Below are 19,367 nucleotides of genomic sequence, written 5' to 3'. Positions count from 1 at the left end.
GAGGTCGCAACCCACGGCTCAGGCACACTGCTTGGCAGAAACTTCAAATAATTTCACACGCCTGTGTCATTAATTCGTAGGTGAATAAACGTTATTGAGCCGCAGTTCAAGGCAAAACTCTTTTACAGAGTTGTACCTTGATCCTTAACTCAAAGACGCAATAAGGCACTCTTCGACACAGAAAACAAGCGTAAGTCATTGCTTTTCGTATTTATTAAAGTAAATCGACACCATCTCACTGCACTTATATGCTACCGTGTTTTAGAATCCTCGTCGCAAAACCAACTTGAGACTGTACATTATTGCAGTCTAGCCAAGCCACAGGTCTTGTAGAGTCACTCCAAGTGCACGTACACGTGTTTGAAGAAAAATTACGTAACCATAAAAAGTATTCTCAACATTCACAGCTTCTCAGCGGGGTAAGGCAAGAACGTGATAGTGCAGAGCGTTTAGAGGCACGTGGCAACGTTACCCACGCTATACAGGAGGCCACTTGACTGGGCACGCAGTTCATTAAGCAGCGCGCCCGTGCAGCACAAAAATACAACTGCCGTACCCGCATCGCCTTACAGCAGAGAAATCCTCCCAACTTCCATGATGTCTTTAGGAAGAATGAATGAGGTTCATCGGCCAGCATTTATAAAAATACCAACTGCACCAAAACCCCTTTCGCGGCAGGGCATATTTCGGCTTATGTATAAGAGCTAACAAAGGTCTATGCCTGTGGCGTTGGCGTTTCATACGCACAACAAAACTGATCCAAACAGGCGTAGCGGAAACAGTGTAGTTTGTCTAAGATGGCTTGTAGGGCCCAGTTTATACTTCTGGCATAGGCTGCTGCTTGTTTGGAAGAAAATGGAATGCCACGTGGGACAAAAAATAAAAACCGACCGTCTGTTACACGCCCAGCATCACCGTCATGTTTGCTGGAGGTAAAACACATGAGCGCCTTGCTGAATGTTGCGTTCTTTTGTGATGACAGCGAGTTGATGCGGCTCGTGGCAGGGTTCATGCTTCTCACGTCACGCCGATTAGAGGTGAACTGCCACACTGCTGCGCCGTAAGCAGAACCCCACGAATGCGGTCTTGTAGAGGAGGAGCGGTGCTGAAGTGTCTGCATGCACCCGTGCTTCCAGACCTCGACAATTGCTTATCGAGGCGTGCAGACAGAATCCCGTGCCTGTTTCAGAATGCCGAGCAATAAGCTGCACTGCGCATATCTAAAACTAAAATACATGGGGTAGATACACATAGCGGGTATATCCAACAAGGACACTCGCGCGCACACACACAGATACCCGCACACGCACACACACGTTCAGGAACAATGCATTCAGATAAGAAGGACGCAAAACTAAAAGTCCAGGTCCCATGGTGCAACACTATTGACGATTAGTGTCCATCAACTTCAACAACAGGATATGTGCATATGCTTGCAACAACAAAATAGCACGGTGGTCTCGTCAACACGGAATAAATATGTTACAAAACGAAGCACGGACGGGCGAGGACGCGTACTGCAGCACGCACAGCCATAGCGGACGTCTGTACAAATAGAAAAGGATGTCAGCAAACATATGGAAAGGCCTTGGTGCGTGCGCGTCAGTAGGTGACTAATATTTGCCAGACGCAACAAAGCTGTCATAAGCGCAACTTACCCTAGTGCATTACACCTGTCGTGCACGACTCAGCTGCTCTAAAAACAACAGTATGCTGTCCCTGAGCACAAAACGACAGTAACAGCCGCCTCTCCCGGTGGCCTTCTCAAGAGTGACTTGATTTTATGCAGCCTTTCGATAGTCAAGCAGCACCTACAGGCTATGTATGCATACAACCATAAATTACTCATCCACGTCAGTTACTGGAAATGTCACTTCGTGTGCGGAGGCTCACGGACGCTGTATTTTACAGTTATCGTCACCAGTTCACTCCGTTTTTTTTGCGCGTGTTACGTTTATGGGGTATCGGAGCTTTTTTGTTTCCTTAAACCCCGCAAGGAGTTTTACTTGCCTTACACTGCCTGATTTCTTATTGTTTATGGCTTGGAGTAGGTAATGTCGTGACAAAAGAATGTCAGCTGCCTCTAATGAACAGCCACGCAAATCTGGACGGAGACATCGATTCCGGAAATTAATTATACTATCATTTCGCATAGCAAGGTCTCCGAAGAAAAATGCCCGAAGCAAAAGAGGTTCTCAAGACCACTCGGCGCTCGGTGTGAATGCCGTCGCCGAAAGAAAAAAATCTTGCGTGGCTTCGTGACAGACGATCTTTCAGCGCACTTTATGGCTTGCTCGGCTTGCTTCCGGGCCGCGCGACATCAGGTCGTCGCAAAAATAATGACTATTCTTCGCCGCGACCTCGTTAGTCTAAATGCGACTGGCCAAGTGATACTGTCGAGGCAGATCAGTCAGCTCTATCGCATTGTGCTCTTGCTCCCGATTCAAGCTGTGGTCACTCCGTGGTTCGCGCACAAGCTCGTGATTTTGTGGGCACCAAGTGTCGGCGCTTACGCGTTCCACTAAGTGTACACCACTCGATGCTGCTCGACCGGCGGGGAACAGTGCGCTGTGCCGGAGATAACCCGCTGCCATCTCACTGAGGTGTAATGGCGACCTTGACGAACTCTGGACTGTCGTAGGAGATGATTTGGTCGTGGTTCTTGGCGACGTGGCGCACGCGCACGAACAGGAACGACGCGACCAGCGCCGACACGATGAGCAAGAGCAAGAGAACGATGAGGCCAGCGGCGAAGCCGGGGAGCGAGATGCAGATGTTCCCGTCGGCAGAGGCTGAGCGGCTGCTGTACACGTCGACCAGGGTGTCGTTGTCTCCGGTCGGCAGGTTGAAGGCCACGTCGCCGGGAGCCACCACCTGGATCACCTTTTGCGTCTGGATGTCGGTCGCGTCGGCGCCCACCTCTCGTCGGCGCCGGCGTGCGTCGTGCGAACGTGGCATGCCACCCGTGTGGGCGATTGCGTAGCCGGTGTTCGAATGCACCACGTCGTTGTCACTAGGCAGCTGCTCGCCCTGTCGGTTGTAAAAGACGGGCGGCGGGTTCTCCTTGGGCGGGTCTGTGGATACAGTCACGGCGCCCTGCTTTTTGGTCACGGATACGGTCTGCTTCTGCGATTCGGACGGTTTGACGAAGTGTGCCTTCTGCTCCGAGTACGCCGAGGAAGGGTCACGTGGGGCCGGCAGGTAGTGGCCACCCAGCGCGGCGTCGCCATCGCACTTGGGCTCGGGGCATTCGTAGCGGCATACCTGGATGACGCACTGGAAGTGTACGTTCATCGAGTCGGGGAACTTGAAGGCTTGGAAATATGCGTACGACACGACAGATGCCGACGCACCGAAGTTCTTAATCTTCTGAAACCGGCTCATTATCTTAGGCCGCGCCACGCACCCGTACTCGTCCACCAACACGATGGGCTGGTGCTTGCCGTCATGCGCTATGCAGTTGCGCACCAGCATGTCGAACTTGTTCTCATCGTCCTTGATGGCTAGCACCATAGTCATGGTCTGGCCGATCTTCACAATGCCCGCCACCTCGCTGGCCCAAGGGCCCTTTCCCACTTGAATCTGCATCCAACACTGGATATTGTCGCCCAGGAAGTTTGCTGTCACGGCATCCAACATGTCGACGTTGAAGGGACGAAAAGTGACAGCCTTCTCGTAGAAGTCATACCAGGTGCAGCGTAGCCGCCGCGCCTGGTCCCAGATCTCTTGCACCTGTGGGTCGTACTGAACTATGATGGTGTCTTCAATGAAGACGCCGCTGCCCAGGTTGTCGTAGCCACCCTGCTGGCTGCTCGACATGCCGCAGCTACCCAGGAAGATGTCGAAGTTGACTGCGATGTGACCGGTATTCGGTGGCAGGTGCACGCATTTGGGGTCGCTGTAGTGACCCTTGCTGAAAATCATTCCGTGGAAGGGTCGGTCAAATTCCAAGAACACCTTCATGTGGTTCTTCTCACACTTGACGTTCAGGCTTTTAATCTGCGGCATGTCCGGTCGGCCCAGCGGCCACGGGTCACCCGGGTCCTGTGGCGCCACGGCCGCCACCCCGTGGTGGTCGCCATGGTGATCACCGTGGTGATCGCCGTGGTGATCGCCGTGGTGATCACCGTGGTGATCGTGAATCGGAATGACCGGCACAGCGGCCACGTGGCCAGCCGACGCCTCGTGGTGCGGCCGCTGCTGCGGCGGCTCAGGAGGCTCGTAGCCGCCACCCCCGCGGTGCTCGGCTGGGATATGTGCCGTCTCCTCCTGCTGCAGGTCCTGCGCCTTGTCGATCTCCTTGGCCCACACCTGTGACAAAGAAAGGCATAAGAATCAGCATGCGCGAAGATTTCGGCCAAGAACAGTACATTTGCACTAATATCCCAGCTGCATGCCGATGCTGCACCAGGGTTTCATATCGCCGCGGTTACATGCCTGACAGCCCTTCAGTTGGAATACATAAAATACTTCGAAATGAATTCTTTTAGTTGAAAGGTGTCTGACATTTCAATGTAAAATCCGCTGAAATGAATTCTTTTAGTTTAAAAGGACCTACATTTCAACCTCCTTCCATTTCGTGACTGAGCTGCTTCATATCAGTTCAGCGCATCCACTCCATCTCTTCCCTTTATTATTCCCGCTTCCCTTCAGGGCTAAAAAAGGCGACATCAAAAAAGCAGGAAGCTAGCTGGGAGCATTAGGTACGGAAAAGGTGTTTCATTCAAGTAACATGTTTCGGTAGCTCCGCATTACAAATCAGCTTCCTGCTTCTTGCCGAGTGCACAAGACCGTGACGGTGTTTACCTTCCAAAGCGACACATTTCCTATTTAAGCGGCGTCTACTTCCGCCCCTCAGTATGTACGCATACAGGGTCGTTCTGCACGCGTACGAGCTCCTTCCATGTAGGCGTCACTCCTACTCTTATCGTACATTTCTTAGTTAAGTTCTAGTGGTGTGCTCTCTTCTGTAGAAATGCGTGTTTTAAGCCACATCAAAATTGAACGTGGGCCACCGCTTTCCTTAAGCCTTTGGAAGTGCTACGCAGGAATACTTCGCGCATAAAAAGAACCAGCTAAAACAGCGCAGGACCCGAGAAAAAGGAACACGAACATGCCCATCGCCCAACACGGCGCAAACCGACTCGCCCAGAATTTCGCTCTCAGGAATACTTCGTAACGTTATCCACTCGCATGCATACTCAGTGGCAAGTAATAATGCACACTCTTTAAAAAAAGGTTGTGGCATTCACTAACGGAACACTAACAAGTTACCTGTCCCAGTATACGCTAGGTACTGTGTAACTGGAGGTAGTAAATGTAGCACAAGTCAGTGTTACTAACTGAAGCAGGCAGTAAGCACCACTACCTTGACTAGTAAAGTCCTGTACGATAACACCCTTCTGAGCTACATGCGTTTACTAACTGGCCATGCATAACCCAGTCATATGCATGACCCTAACCTAGTGTATACTACTTGCTACAACCAGTTAATTTCCTCACCATGCAGTTGCTAGTGGCAGAGCCTACGTACCGTACCGCGGGGTAGTAAGATTCGTAAGGAGTTAGCAAATAGGGCCATTAGGCCGGGTTCAGACTGTTGCCCCAACTGTCGTAAAACCTTTAAAGAATGACGTCATTTCACGTCTCAACCAACCCAACTGCGTGACATGCCGTTTTTTTTTTTTTACGTCCACAGTCCACGATATGGCTTTTGCGTCGGCAGTCTGAACATAGCCTTACTAAACTTTTACGACCTTTTTTTATTAAGAGTGTATCAATTTCTTCTAAAGAAGTCTTCAATGGCCATGGAATTTGGACCCACAAACAACGCGCTTTCAGCACTTCATTCACTACCCAGAAAAACTTTTAACCGGTTAGTGGTTCCTGAGCGTCTGTATAAAAGGGCAAACAATGGGCCGCGTATCCGCTCACTTCACTTCAAATGTCGTCGAAAAGCGATAGTCTTCTGCCACCCCTGCCCCGTAACTGCCTCTCTTATCTCCCTCGACCACCCCTCAGGCTCTTCCCTCCCGTCTCGCTCCTCCCACGATAGTTACGGTGGAGCTTTGCTCAAGTCAATTCAATTTTCCCGCGTTCCGTTGCTCACGTGCAGTCTATTGGAACCTTTCGTTGCTGTTGGAATTGGAACGTCTCCACCAGCCCTCTTTGTATATTTGGGTCAAAAAATTGTTTTTCGCAAGTATTTTTATTTTATCTGGTAAACATGAAGCGCACGCCGATTTTTTTATTAAACGAACACTGCATAGTACCAATTGTAGTTTTATGTCTTGCCTCAGATATGCCCATTTTTTTCCGTTTGCTCAATAATGCTGACAAGTATAAAGGGAGGTACCAGATTTAGTGGTTTTGAAACGTTTGGCCTATATAAATTACTCGTTCAAGAGTTCTGTTAACTTTTGGCCGGGTGACTGAATCGAGGTACAGACAGACAGACAAACAGACAGACAGACAGACAGACCAAAATTTTCGGGTTTAAGTAGCCCAAGAAGGGCCGTCGTCTTTAATGGCAGAAATGGTCTGCTCTTCCACTTCTTCTTTAAACGAGCCCTTATTATCAGGAGCGGATCGAGAACAAGTGTCGCCTACCTGTAACCTACCCACCACGAAGCCCAACACTATGGCAGAGAAACCCCCGCTTTTCAGAATGTGGCGCTGCCGGCAGCCACAGATCTTGAAGAAAGTGAATCCTGATGGGGGAGGTGGTCTCGCAAACCCCACTAGTTCAAACCAGGCTTCACAGATGCTTTAAAAAGGGAAAGATAGTTTCATTTTCAAGGACCATTTACCCTCTTGAGAAGCAAGACAAGTAGGATAAATTGAACGGGATTACAGCGAAGACTACTCTCCTAGGATCCTTCTTCCACACAGTGGAAACTTTTAATTATCTTTATCATAGAAATTCTCCAAGGCTGAAAACAAGCACAAATGGCACTTCACGTGAGAAAACAGTCGCGGGCATGAGCTTCAAAAATGGACTTTCTGCCTGGTCAAACCGGCAAGCATGCATGCAAGGGAGCAAGTGATAAAGCAGGCAAATGAGCCCGTGGTTCATTGAAGTAGCACCCACACCCCCGCAAGAGGCAGAGGAAACAGGCTACCAAAAATCAAAGTCCCATCGTCTAACGACAAAGTTGGTTGAAACGCGAAGCTTTCTTCCGCCGCAAACCGAGTCAAATGAAAGTCCAATCTCGTGAGGGATTCCTTCGTTGTCGCTGCCCATGACGGCATCTGGCGATGCACTGACTGGTGGTCGCGGTGCAACGCCGAAATTCCTTGCGCCAAAGCCAACTTTTCTGCGTGCTCTAATGACGATGACGATGACGATGGCCTTGAAGTATTTGGCGCGTGCCCACTCGAGGGGATTGTACAGTGATAACGTGTTGACAGCATCTGCGCTTGATGTGCCTTTGGGGAAACCCATTGTTAAGTTGGCTTTTCTGCAGTGCGTTTTGGGCGCAACGATTTGGTTTCTGAAGTTTGACTTGGGACTTTGAAGACATTGGCTCTCGACCAGAGAAAGCTTCGCATTTCAACAATCTTGCAATTTACCCGCGATCATCAACATCGTCAGAGATAGTTTGCTTTCCTGCAGTGAGTTTTGGCGACGGGACGGTTGCCATCAGAGAATGAAAGAAAGCTGCGCTTTAATATCCAAACTGCTTCGACCGTGTCGGAATAGCGCAATCGGATAGACGTCAACTTCATAACGGGAGGGACCCAGCTTCGATTCCGACCACGGGACGCGTTTTCTTCTTCAGGCGGTTGGATTAAGTTGGCTTTCCTGTAGTGCGTATTTCTGCGCGCCGGACGCCATCGGAGAGGCATAGATAGCTTCGCTGTAATAATTCACAGCGGTAGCAATTAGTCGAACGTTCTCTCCTAAACGCGCCGACGTGGCACCACAGCAATGTGAGAGGACGTAAAGACGCAAGACACGAGCGCATGACAGGGTTATATAAGGTTACACAGTATCGGCGCTCTTTTCTCCCATTCTTCCGCGCCGCTGCCATGATCATTGGTCTGTTCGCATCATGTGACATTTGTTTACACTGCGACGTTTCATGGGCGGCGACATTTTGTTGTTTACGCGTTTTAGTCGGCAAACTCTGGTAGACTTAGCTTGTCCTTCCTGCTCTGTGGCTGCGCGCGACTGACGTCGTTCCGAACGAGAATCAAAGATAACGAGTGTGGCATCATTTCAGCAGCGGAAGTGTCTAAAGATGCCGTTTTTATGCATCTTCGGCAGTGTTGTTAAAAAAAGACCCTGTCGAAGTTAGCGGCGAGGCCGTAGATGCGGCAATCTGGCGACACTGGTAAACAACAAAATGGCCGTCGTTGCTGACTGGTGTGACTCAGTGGCGGTACTCTGATACCTTATCTAGTGACACTAGGTCAGACCATTAGGCCTCCTTTGAGGCTAAAGCATCCATTTCTCACTGCAGTCGTCTTTCCAACAACACGCAGGCACATTTTACCTCTAAACCCAAGTCAACAAGAAAACAAACTTCGGCTCGTCATGCTGCATACCTAGAAATATGGGATATGGGCAGTATTCTTAACCCGAGGTGACCCTCCAGATCTAGCAACGACCTGTTTTCCCGCACTAATTGACCGAAGTGCAGTGTTTCGAGGAGAGGGTGAATGTACAAACCGTGAGGAAGTTGCTTCCACTTCCTGCTCGTCTAAACTGCGTGCAAATCTTCCGTATAGCCGTCCATAAGTGTACCTTCAAACGAGCAGTAGAATCGTATCTCAGCGGATGTGATTAGCTTAATTCAGAACTAACAATAGGCCAAGGCTTTACTAAAAAATCTGTTTATTTTACTTTTGCCATACGCGAGGATAATTCCCATGCGCATGCATGCACTCACAAAAATTTGTAAGTGGCTTAGTATTCCTGAATGGAGTTTCAAACCTCAAACAGGTTTGACGATAACCGCATAGCAAAGAATCGTCTGCCAGACTTCGAGCAACGCCCGCATGGACCATCTATCTAGCAGCCATGGTCAGTTATAAGCGTTCACCAAAACGCCCAAGACATACAGTTAGGCGCAGATGGTGGTTGCTGAAATTGCTGTAGCCACCGCTTACATAATATTGGTGTTCGCGGACCCTGTTTCTGCTGTGGCGGCCTCGTGGCGCGCACATTTCACGCACGAATTAGTCGCGTGCAAATACGCACTCGAGGCCAAATGCCTGATTTGCTTCCGCAGTGGTGGCGATGCTCACGATATTTGTTCGCCCACTGCATTACGCCGCATACGGGACCACCGCGGTGGGAAGAAGCGCAGTGCATCCCCCTTGCACAGCGCGTATTGTTTTTTTTTATATTTTTTTAAGGCGCTGCACGTGATCTGCATACGATGAGATGAGCGGCGCTTGCCAATTGCTTCTTGCAAGGCGAATCACCCATTCCAAGACAGCTTAAATAAGTCGTCAGCCATTCTACAGAGCCTGACAGGCGCACGTGCGCGCAGGAACCTTAGAGGCAGTGCCCTTTCCTCTATCGAGCTTACGAGCGACGGCTCGCCTTTCCGACGTCCTAATGCCGGCATAATCGAAATTCGTGACGCGCCGCAGGCCAAATAACTGGGCTCCTTTGCAGGGCTCGAAGACAAATTGGCCCCGCCAAGTTCCCTTCGGGGACCGGCATGTCTCTGGCGCGCGCAAGCCAGCCACTCGCGGTCTCCGGAGCGCGCTTGAGGCTCCCGCTACAGGCGAGCGGGTCAAACGGCCCACGACGTGCTCACGGAACCCCCCTCGCCTGACCCTGTTGGCGCTGTTCGAGAGGCATGCCGCCCGAGCACTGCACTGCCCGCCGCGTTCCGAGTCCATAAGGAGGTCCTCTGCGGGCTACTGCAAAGCTTCGAAGTGCTGCACGAAGTATACGACCGCAGAAAGTCGTACTCGTGGCGAGCGCTCGACCTACATTTCAGGCGGTGTGCACTCGGCTGCTACAGGCACGCAGTCGACGTAGCTGTTGTAAAAACGCCCTCGTCTCGATCGGAGCCTGTGCGGTGGCTATGACGCACTGCTCCTGTACGCCGGCCGGCTTGCACATCGGTTCGGAGGTTATCGAGGCGATCTCTGGCGCCCTACGAGAAGAAATGAAGGAATTCCGGCACAATGGGCGGCATACGCAGGGACGGCGTGATGCGCGATAACGGCTGTTCCGAAGAAGGGTTATTGGCATTTACCCTCTGCGGAGGCTCGTGTTACCTTACCTGTCCCTCACGTAATATAAGTGCGCACAAAGCCCACCACTCGTCTCTTCCCTGTTCGAGAACGTGTGGCCTGAATGTCTGCTTGGCCGGGAAAATAAACTGGGCGCGTTAATTAGAACTTCAGGGGCCCACATTAATTACTACCCAGCGCTCTGTATCCGAACGAAAATTCCCACGGTGCATTTCGGATAGGTTACAGCGTGTCTTCAGGTACTGCACTATTGCTTGCCCTCAATTTTCCTCGCCGAAGCACTGGATAGGTCAAATGTAAATTTCTGTGTGATTTTTTTACGGGTCCGGCACTAGGGTGTCCAATTCGAGGCTTAAGCTCGATGTTCATGGATTCTCTATTTATTCCGGTGACTATGTAGTTCTGGGAGCACACTTTGGAAAATTAACGACTGCTCCACCTTGTACAATCGACGTCTTTATTCTATACTGCAGTGAACACGGAGTGCCATCTACCGTGACGTAGTGCAGAATGCCGTGTGTGTGTGTGTGTGTGTGTGTGTGTGTGTGTGTGTGTGTGTGTGTGTGTGTGTGTGTGTGTGTGTGTGTGTGTGTGTGTGTGTGTGTGTGTGTGTGTGTGTGTGCGTGTGTGTGTGTGTGTGAGAGAGAGAGAGAGAGAGAGAGAGAGAGAGAGACAGAAAGAGAGAGAGTCGGCAAAAGTGTTCCAGGGTCCCTTTAATGTTCTGTTTTACATCACGCGGTGTCTTTAAAAGAAATTTATTTAAGTATGAGTGCCTGGGTGTGTTTTTACAGCATCCCAAGTTTTAATTAATAGGTATATTCGTATACATGCCGCATTACCGTTTGTACAATCATGTTTAAAGTTTCGGCATCCGATCCCTTCACGGCTCCTGGTGCAGCCTCGTCACTCTCAAAAAACTTATCATACAGTCGAATCCACTTATAACGATACCGCTTATAACAATATATCGGATATAACGATGGACAACGATTGCACCGTCCAATTTTGTATGCTTTCTATTGTAAAATAACCCGCTTATTACGATGCTCCCGAGCCGCGATATCGGATATAGCGATTGAATCCGCTTACCGCGCGCGCCGAAAATGCGAGCTGCCGCCGGCGCTGGCGCCGGCACTCGGCGCCGACAGCACGCGACGTGCCTTGCATCCCGTCCACCCTTCAGAAAAACCAGTCGACTGCTCCAAGCGAGAGGAGGAGCAGCTTTTCTTCCCGACTCCCCTCCCGGAGCCGCTGCTTTGGCCTCGTCCGCGCGTCCGGCCGAACCAACGTTCGGCTGGTTCGTCCACTTCGGCTCGCACTTCTCGCAGCTCGGAAGTTTCCCTCGCCTTTTCTGCGCGCCGAACTGAGTGCTTTTTTTTCTCCGCATCTGCCTCCGTTCAACGTTTCACCAGTTTCACTGCGGAGTCGGGGGACCTTAGGACTGAACGTTCGGACGCCATGGCCGATTCGCCTGCGGCGCTGCGGCGAGCATCAGATGCTCTCGAAAAAGATGTGCGTCAGCTTCGCGTGAAGCAGTCAAAGCTGACTGACTATGGCTTTTCTGCAAACGAGTAGTTGCACTACCTCACTTGCATGCTAATAAAATGTTTTGATCTCTCTTGTGGCTTTTTTTTTCTCGACCCGCTTATAACGATTATCGGTTATAACGATGGGATTTTCTTGGCACTTGGATATCGTTATAAGTGGACTAGACTGTATATGTATTCATACACACATTTGATGATCGGAAGAAACTCGACGCCTCTCATAAATATCATAGCTGCTCTACAACGCGCAAAACTCCGCATTCACATTCTTGCTCCACGACTGCCCGTCCATCGTCTGACCCGGTTTCCTCCCGGCCCTCTTTTGACTCCTCGATGCACGTGAGGGCACGCACCTCATACAGCGGCAAATGTGGGACAAGCCCGCGGGAGGCGCAGCTCCGCGGGGACATCATCAGTTGGCCTTGAAAAATACGAAAAGAAGCTGACTACCGGTAGCCAGCAGACGAGATCACGCAAAGCACGCGCACGCTTCTTCCGACGAGCACGTGCGTAGCGGATACTAAATTTGTATTGGCTCGATCGGTGGTTGGTCCATGCATCTTTTTTGAGTCCCCCCCTTGCCTTCCTCCGGATCCGCTCGTGCCGATGGCCGCACCGCCCATCGCCGTTTGCATGCGAGCAGCGTTCGCGCGTCCCTGGAGGCACGCTGATAACGCAGCGGCTAATGGCTGTGCCGCGAGGTGTGCATTTCTGCCTGGATTGGAGCACGGCCAGAAGTAACACCGAGACGCGAAGAGCCCACAATCTTTATTTACGCTACAGGTATGCGGGGCGATTATTACGGCGCACGTGCCGGACACGCCCCGAGGAACCCGTTTATAGCGCACTTGTATTTAAAAAAAGGTAGTCATATTAGGTGTAGACCGCTTCCAAAACCAAGCAGGTGATTAGAAAGAGCGCTGTATATGGCGGAGTGATTATAGGCCATTACGAACCTCGCAACGTGCGCGCCAAATTTGTGCTTTCCAACTTCAATGCAGTCGGAACAGGATAGCATATGTCGTCCTGAATGAAACTCCTACGCATCAAGCTGAGTGGTGGGACGAGTGGGGCCTAACCGCGCCGGTGGGATCACTGGCTACGCGTCTCCCTAGGGCGTCTTCACCACTGTATTTTATAATGATGAATCCAGGTGGCCTAGCGCAAAGGCGGAAAGTTATCACTTTCCTAGAAGAAAACAGTGGGGGGAGGGGGTGCTGGGACCACCCAACCTATATACAGTAAAAGCTCGTTAATTGGGAAATTCGGATAATTCGGCGTTCCTTCTCCCTTCCTTCAAAAATGTACATTGCCCAATGGCCACGGATCTTCTTTATTTCGGCACAAAATTACGCACGCACACCTTAATTCGGACCAACGCCTTTCCGAAACGCACGCAGCAACGCGCTTTCTTCGCTCACCGGATCCATATGTGGTGGGGAGGATGCGAGCGTACATCGCGTCCAGTAAACAGCTACAGCGCCAGAAGAGAAGGAAGACGACGAAACATTCGTTGATCTGCCCCCCACCGAGGTTCAACTCGCTGACTACGTCTCCATTGACAATAGCGTTGTTGCCGCCGGCCAGATTAGCAATGATGCGATCATCAACGACGCCATTGATGTGGCGGATGAAGCGTCCGACGCCGAGGACCCCTGCAATGTTGTATTCCCGACGGGTTACTCTCCAAGAGAAGCTCCGGATGCTCTCTCTGTTATGGAACAATTCCGCTATGACGCTCCACTTAATACTGTTGCTCTGCACGGATTGTCGCACGTCCCAAAACTTGTTCTTTCCATCCAGCTATCCGGTAAAATACAAACTAACATCGCCGACTTCTTCGCAAAGTAAAGGCAGGCATAAATATATTGTAAGTGGGCGTTTTTCGTCGTTCATTTGATAACTCGATTCGGATAACTAGTACAGTTTTTTTTACTCCATAAAAATCCCAATTAACGAGCATTCACTGTACAGTTCAAGCTCATTAATTCGGAGGCATGCGCCCACGAACTTCGGCGTGGTCCTCGCGATATTTTGCGAGACGTTTCTTCGAGCTCATATGACGTATCTTTCAGGCGACGTTTCGCCCTTTCTATACTGCTGGGTTCCTTTGTTACTTAAGCCGCCTTGTTTTCTCAGCAAGAAACATTCCACCCACTCGCATTACTCTCTTTTTTAGCTATCCCTGGCCACAATTTTTTTAGCATTTCGCTCACCTCAAAACTCCGGTTATCTCGAAATTTTTAGCGAATTTTACGACTTTAAGTTAACAAGGGATTACTGAACAAACATATCAGTAGTGAATCGAATATCCTCAATGTCGGGCCCGAGAGCCACTCGAGTAGTGCGTATTCAAACTATTCGAAATTTCTAATATTGTTTGATTAAATGAAAACTAATTTTCGAAGGGCTTTTGAACAACTGTGATCTTTGAGTTATTGTAGCTTATGGAACCAATCTTTTTTCGATTCATGACTGTTCGCGTACTAACGCCTCCATTGCAATGTTATTTGTTTCATGGTTTGCTCGGGACAGCCAACAATTTTTAATGAAACTCACGATATCAGCCGAGCTAAGTCGACTGGCTTGCAACGCCTGATGAATGGGGTGACAATGATGATTATAATGACGAAGAGAAACAATGGTTTTAACTATTTACAAAGTCTGATCAACACTTGTGTCTTTTAGGTATGACAATGAGACTTTTGTAGCACGAGAGGCAGATCGAGAAGGCTTTTCTGATGGAGGCGAAAAGCGAAAACTCCCGTGTGTACGAGATTTCGGCGCACGTTAAAGATCCCCAGGGGGTCAAAATTAATCCGGAGCCCTCCACAACAGCGCACCTCATCGCCTGCGTTGCGTCGGCGCGTTACACCCTACAATGAAATCAATCAACGTCGAGAAGGACCAACCCGCTAACGCAGACGCGCGTGCATTCATCTTCTAATCAATGTAATCCCATTCAGTGTTCAGTCAAGTTTGACATCGAAGTACGTCGTAGGAAAATCGTCTAAAATGGTAGGTAGTAAAAGGGCTCTTTGGAGGTGTATATTATAAGCCCCGTAAAGACAATATTCAGTGTTCTTTTCCTATTCGATTCGTGTTCGATTCGCTGCTGTGTTTGAACTCGGTTAGATTTTAAGGAAGCACGATTGCCGCACTTTACAGATACAAATCTGCCACATGTTCTTGAAATACATGTTCTCGATTGATAAAAAAAAATCCCTCGCAGCATGCATAGTGCGCGTCGGGATCGCATTTGAAATTCAGTGAGGTAGCGGTTTGCAATCGACATATGAGCGGGAACTTGACGACGCTCGTGGGAGTAATCTTTCGTCGCCGCGTGCGCAATGGCCCATTCAACGGCACGCACGGCGCTTCCTTTTTCTCCTCCGCGTTCTTCGTCTTTATTTCCTCCCCCTGGGATGGCCGGACAGGCATGGCGCTGAGTGGTTGAGCCCCGGCAGCCGCACGCTCGGTTGCACCGTTTTGCAGAGCCTGTCTCGCAACCCTTCGCGTCTTCTAAAAAAGAAATGAAAAAAAGAAGACTAAAGAAGAAGCACGAGGCCGTGCGTCTCTCTCGAAGTAAGGTACAGGCGCGTTATGCACATTCCCCTCGAAGGGGTCGCACTTGATCTCGGCAGAAAAAAATCCAACGAGGAGGTTTCTGTCTCTGTATTTTTCTCCCCCATTTCTTTTCTTTTTTCCCACCTGACAACCACGCTTCTCACCGACTTCAGTGTGCATGCGCCATGCCGGCGTGTCTCGGCTTACCGTTCCGTCTTGCCTCGTTCCGGTAAAAAAAAAAAAAAAAAAAAAAAAAGAACGAATCTCTAGCGAGTGCGGAAGTTCGCCACACCTTGTCCTTTTGACACTCCCCGAGTTTCGGCGTTCCTCCAGATTATTTGTGAATGCCGAGCGTGGCCCTTGAAAACCCCGCGGCGCCATGGCACCAACCGTCACGAAGCCGTGGCTAAGCGGGTCAGCGCCGCGTGCGGCTACTCCGTCTGCCCTGGCGCCGCACGGACAAAGTGGGCGAGCGTGTGATTTCCGTTTGGGTTGGGCCAATCAACGGAGCGGTGTCACATTACTCACACCCAAGTCAAGTGGACAGCCAAGTTAGGAACCAAGTAGAGAAAAGGCAGAAAGCGCGCATCACAACAGAGGCCAAGTTGGGTACCTGGCGTGAGCTTCTGGAGAGGGTAATCTTTCAATTCGACTGCGGCCGCTTTTTCCGACGTTTTCGAAAACAAAGTACTCCTCTAGAGAAGTTTGGTCTCTTCGATTTGAAGTTCCCGACTGCCCACAACGATTACAGACGCATTTCGGTATTGTTTTTTTTTTTACTCATATGATCTTATCATGACGGCGTACTTTGGACTGCCGGTTAAACATATATCCAGAACAATTTCGCACAGGTAAATTGAAGGTAGCTGTCATGAACTTGCTCAAGACAGAGCACGTGGTCTGACACAACAGGAACGAGTAACACGTACGGTGCGGTAGGTTACATGGCTTCTTTGGGGCCGGAACTTTATTATGGCGAATCCTTCTGCAGCCCTCCTGCAGGGCGCACCACTGGCTTTTATCGCACAACATATCATGCTGACCCCTGCGTAGCATTGCCACCCGCCTTGGAAGCGACAGGGGCTGCGGGCCCCCGTAAAATTACACCAGTTAACACTGACCTCCGCATATCGCACCTGCGGAGCCAGGAGTGACTGTCGGCGCGGAAGCCCTAGTTCGCGCGTATGTCACGTTATCCCTGCCTGGAGTTCGTGGCGGCTATACAGCACTCTGACGAGTAGGAGCGTCTTCGCTGTGGAAACCGAGAACGTGTGAACGTTACGGTCGAAGCGACCACATGGTTACGACTAGCGTCACTAAATATTTAGTGGCGCTAGTTACGACTCTTTTGCGCGACGTTTGCGACGACGAGGAGATCTACGTCCCCCGTAAAAACATGCAGATAATGATGTCGTTGTAGATGCACAAGTTCAAAGCTTCGCTTTACATCTATGGCCACCAATGTGTGTGGTCCACCAATCTGTTAATGTGAAATTGCAGATTGTTCTTTACTTCCTTCTCTATCGTCTCTAAGCCGTATAAACGTGCCAAGAACATTTAATCACAATAAATATATTCTCTTTCACATTGCTGCCCTAGTTGTTAGGTTGAACTTCAACAGGAGGAAATATATTCGTGACAGGCTTAAAGGTACTATGAAAACCGATACAAGTTTGGCTTATTCGAAAGATTGCGACGTCACAAAAACAATCAAGTAAATTTTAACGCCAGCTTTCAAGAATTAGGCTAGATAAGAACGAAAAATGTCCCCGCATTTCCCCGAGGGGAAGAATGTGAAAGTGCGAATGCAGGAGTTGAATTTGCGCGGTTCGGTAATGTTCGCGAAAGAGAGATCACACACACACACAACTACAAAGAAAGAAAGATGCATTTATTCACAGACACCTATTTGTGTTGTCGTTGTACTTGATTGCTAGAGTGGATCTAAGCTTTGAAATTTCGTGTCAGTACTCCTTTAAGCGGGTGCATTAGCCCTTCTCATGCCCGATTCCTGGCCAATCCCCCACGTGGGTATGTGCCATGTCAGCGGCCAGGCAGCGAGCGCCCATCTCGCCCCCTTGCCAAGGAAGACGAGGAGATTCCTGGCCAATCCCCCACGTGGGTATGTGCCATCTCCCCCCGTTGCCAAGGAAGACGAGGAGCGCGCGCACCCGCAGCTGTTGCTATGTGGACGGACGGCGGTCAACGGAATTCAGGGTCGCTTATAAAATGCATTCGCACTTAAAAAAAACTGAAGGGGGGATTTACCAAACACTTCCTGGCCTCCCCCTATGTCGTCGCAGCAACTAGTTTGTGCTATTTGCGGCTGGCGACAAACTCCACCGCCAATAAGCTTGACTAGGATATTGTTGTGGGGCCTGTGGTTCCTGTTAATTTGCTGCTAAATGCCAGCATGTAGTTAATGCGCAAATTACTCTGCTTCTGGTTTGCCCCTTTTGACGACACTTTCGGGCAACGTGCAGCCCGAGAATCGCATGTTTCTGAACGTTAATTAATGAGCTTTTCTTGGCGAAAACCCCGACTGCTGTGGCCGAAATGAAGTTGAGTGAGGTACCAAAGGCTAGCATTTGCAAATAAAACACAACTGTCCGTAGTCTCGTGGTCTCTTAAATGATGCGGGAAAACGACACCCGCGGTTTTCCTTCCCGAAGGGCGCAGCCTGCTGCATGAGCGGGCGCTCTTACCTGCTGCTGCCGGGGCCACGCGCCGGCCAGGAGCACGAGGAACAGGCATAGCGGTCGTGGTATCATAGCTCCTCCCTGCAGAAGAGAAGAGACACTTTCTGCCTGTTCGAGCACGACGTCACCGCGTATACCGGACTCGTTCAAACAATCAAGTGGCTTCTCATTTTCTCCGCCATCCTGGTCCTGTCAGTACTACCAGGGACTCTGGTACTACCAAGGAATCCCCCTTTGCGCTGTTAAGGGTGCCATGAAGAGAAAACACAAGTTTGGTTCATTCAAAAGATTGTCTCGTTAGAATCATACTGACACCACTTTTAACGTAAACTTCGCTCAAATAAGCTACATAATTAGGAAAAACGGGAATGGTCATGCGACCCACCAGCTCATTTCCCGCAACGGAACCTGTGATGTCACATGGGCTAAGCTCTGCGATTGGCGGAGGCTGGCAGAAGCAGACGCAAATTAGGTAGAGCTTACAAACTAGACGAACGAGCGATTTGCGCTTAAATTTAGGGCACATTCTTTACAAAGCAATAATAATGATGGGACAAACAGTGGAAGTTACGAAAGCACATGTAAACATAGAAGTACTGATGCGTTCTGCTGTTCGTACTGCGCACAGCATGCTTGGTTTCGCTGCACAGCACTACGGGGCTTGGGGTTGTCTCAGACGACACTGGCCGATTGACGCAAGCAACGGTGTCTTACGTGACCCCATTTGTCGAGCGAGCACTGTTTCAGGGAACGAATATTTTCTCCCAGAACAAAAACAAGCCAGGTTTAAATGCGGGCAAAAACAAACCAAACGCTTGCCACGGTATGGTGGCGCCATCTAGGTTATGGAACGTAAAGAAACGCGGGAACAAACCAACACCGCTGTACAGTGTGGAGACAACCTTCGAACGGTCCCGTGCACTCGCAATTGGGCCAATGGGCTCAGCGCGTTATTCTTTTCGTTTCCCACGAGACCTAGCAACGCGAAACAGACAATATGATTCAAACTTCTTCAGTAAACCGCGTTACGGCGATAATTTTAGCGCGGTTTTGACACAATGACTTGCTTCGGCGGCGAGCGAGCAACCGAAAATGGCGGCGCCAGCGTATACGTGTCTCTACCCTGTACGGCGGATGCGTGAATGAAGGTACTCTAGGCTGCAGAGCGGTCGGTTCCTGTGATGTTATTTGGGACCACGAAAACGCACGATTGAGCGGGAAAATCAAAATTTTAACCTAAATTGTTTAATTTCTCAGTGAATAAAGCACCGTTTGTATCCGACAAGCGATGGGGGCACTATAAAACACGAAATCTTTCGAATAAAACCAACTTGCA

At 50.0% G+C, this 19,367-nt stretch overlaps 1 protein-coding gene across 1 annotated transcript; it reads right to left on the bottom strand.

The window, feature by feature from the left end:
• Window positions 1–261: 261 nt before the first annotated feature.
• On the bottom strand, window positions 262–4,111 carry LOC144169167 (cuticlin-3-like). Its single transcript, XM_077698197.1, has one exon. It carries the CDS (start codon window positions 4,006–4,008, stop codon window positions 2,596–2,598), a length of 1,413 nt encoding a protein of 470 aa, XP_077554323.1. The 5' UTR covers window positions 4,009–4,111; the 3' UTR covers window positions 262–2,595.
• Between the last annotated feature and the right edge of the window lie 15,256 nt (window positions 4,112–19,367).

The sequence above is a fragment of the Haemaphysalis longicornis genome, unplaced genomic scaffold (assembly GCF_048455015.1).
Source record: "Haemaphysalis longicornis isolate Haplotype H1 unplaced genomic scaffold, Haemaphysalis longicornis Haplotype H1 scaffold_1, whole genome shotgun sequence".
NCBI lineage: Eukaryota > Metazoa > Arthropoda > Arachnida > Ixodida > Ixodidae > Haemaphysalis > Haemaphysalis longicornis.
The sequence above is the reverse complement of the archived record's forward strand: the minus strand, read 5'-3'. Positions and strand labels throughout refer to the sequence as shown.

Bases quoted from the DNA above. Each gene is read 5' to 3' on its own strand.
- LOC144169167 (XM_077698197.1), bottom strand. From the start codon at position 4,008: ATGCCGCAGATTAAAAGCCTGAACGTCAAGTGTGAGAAGAACCACATG.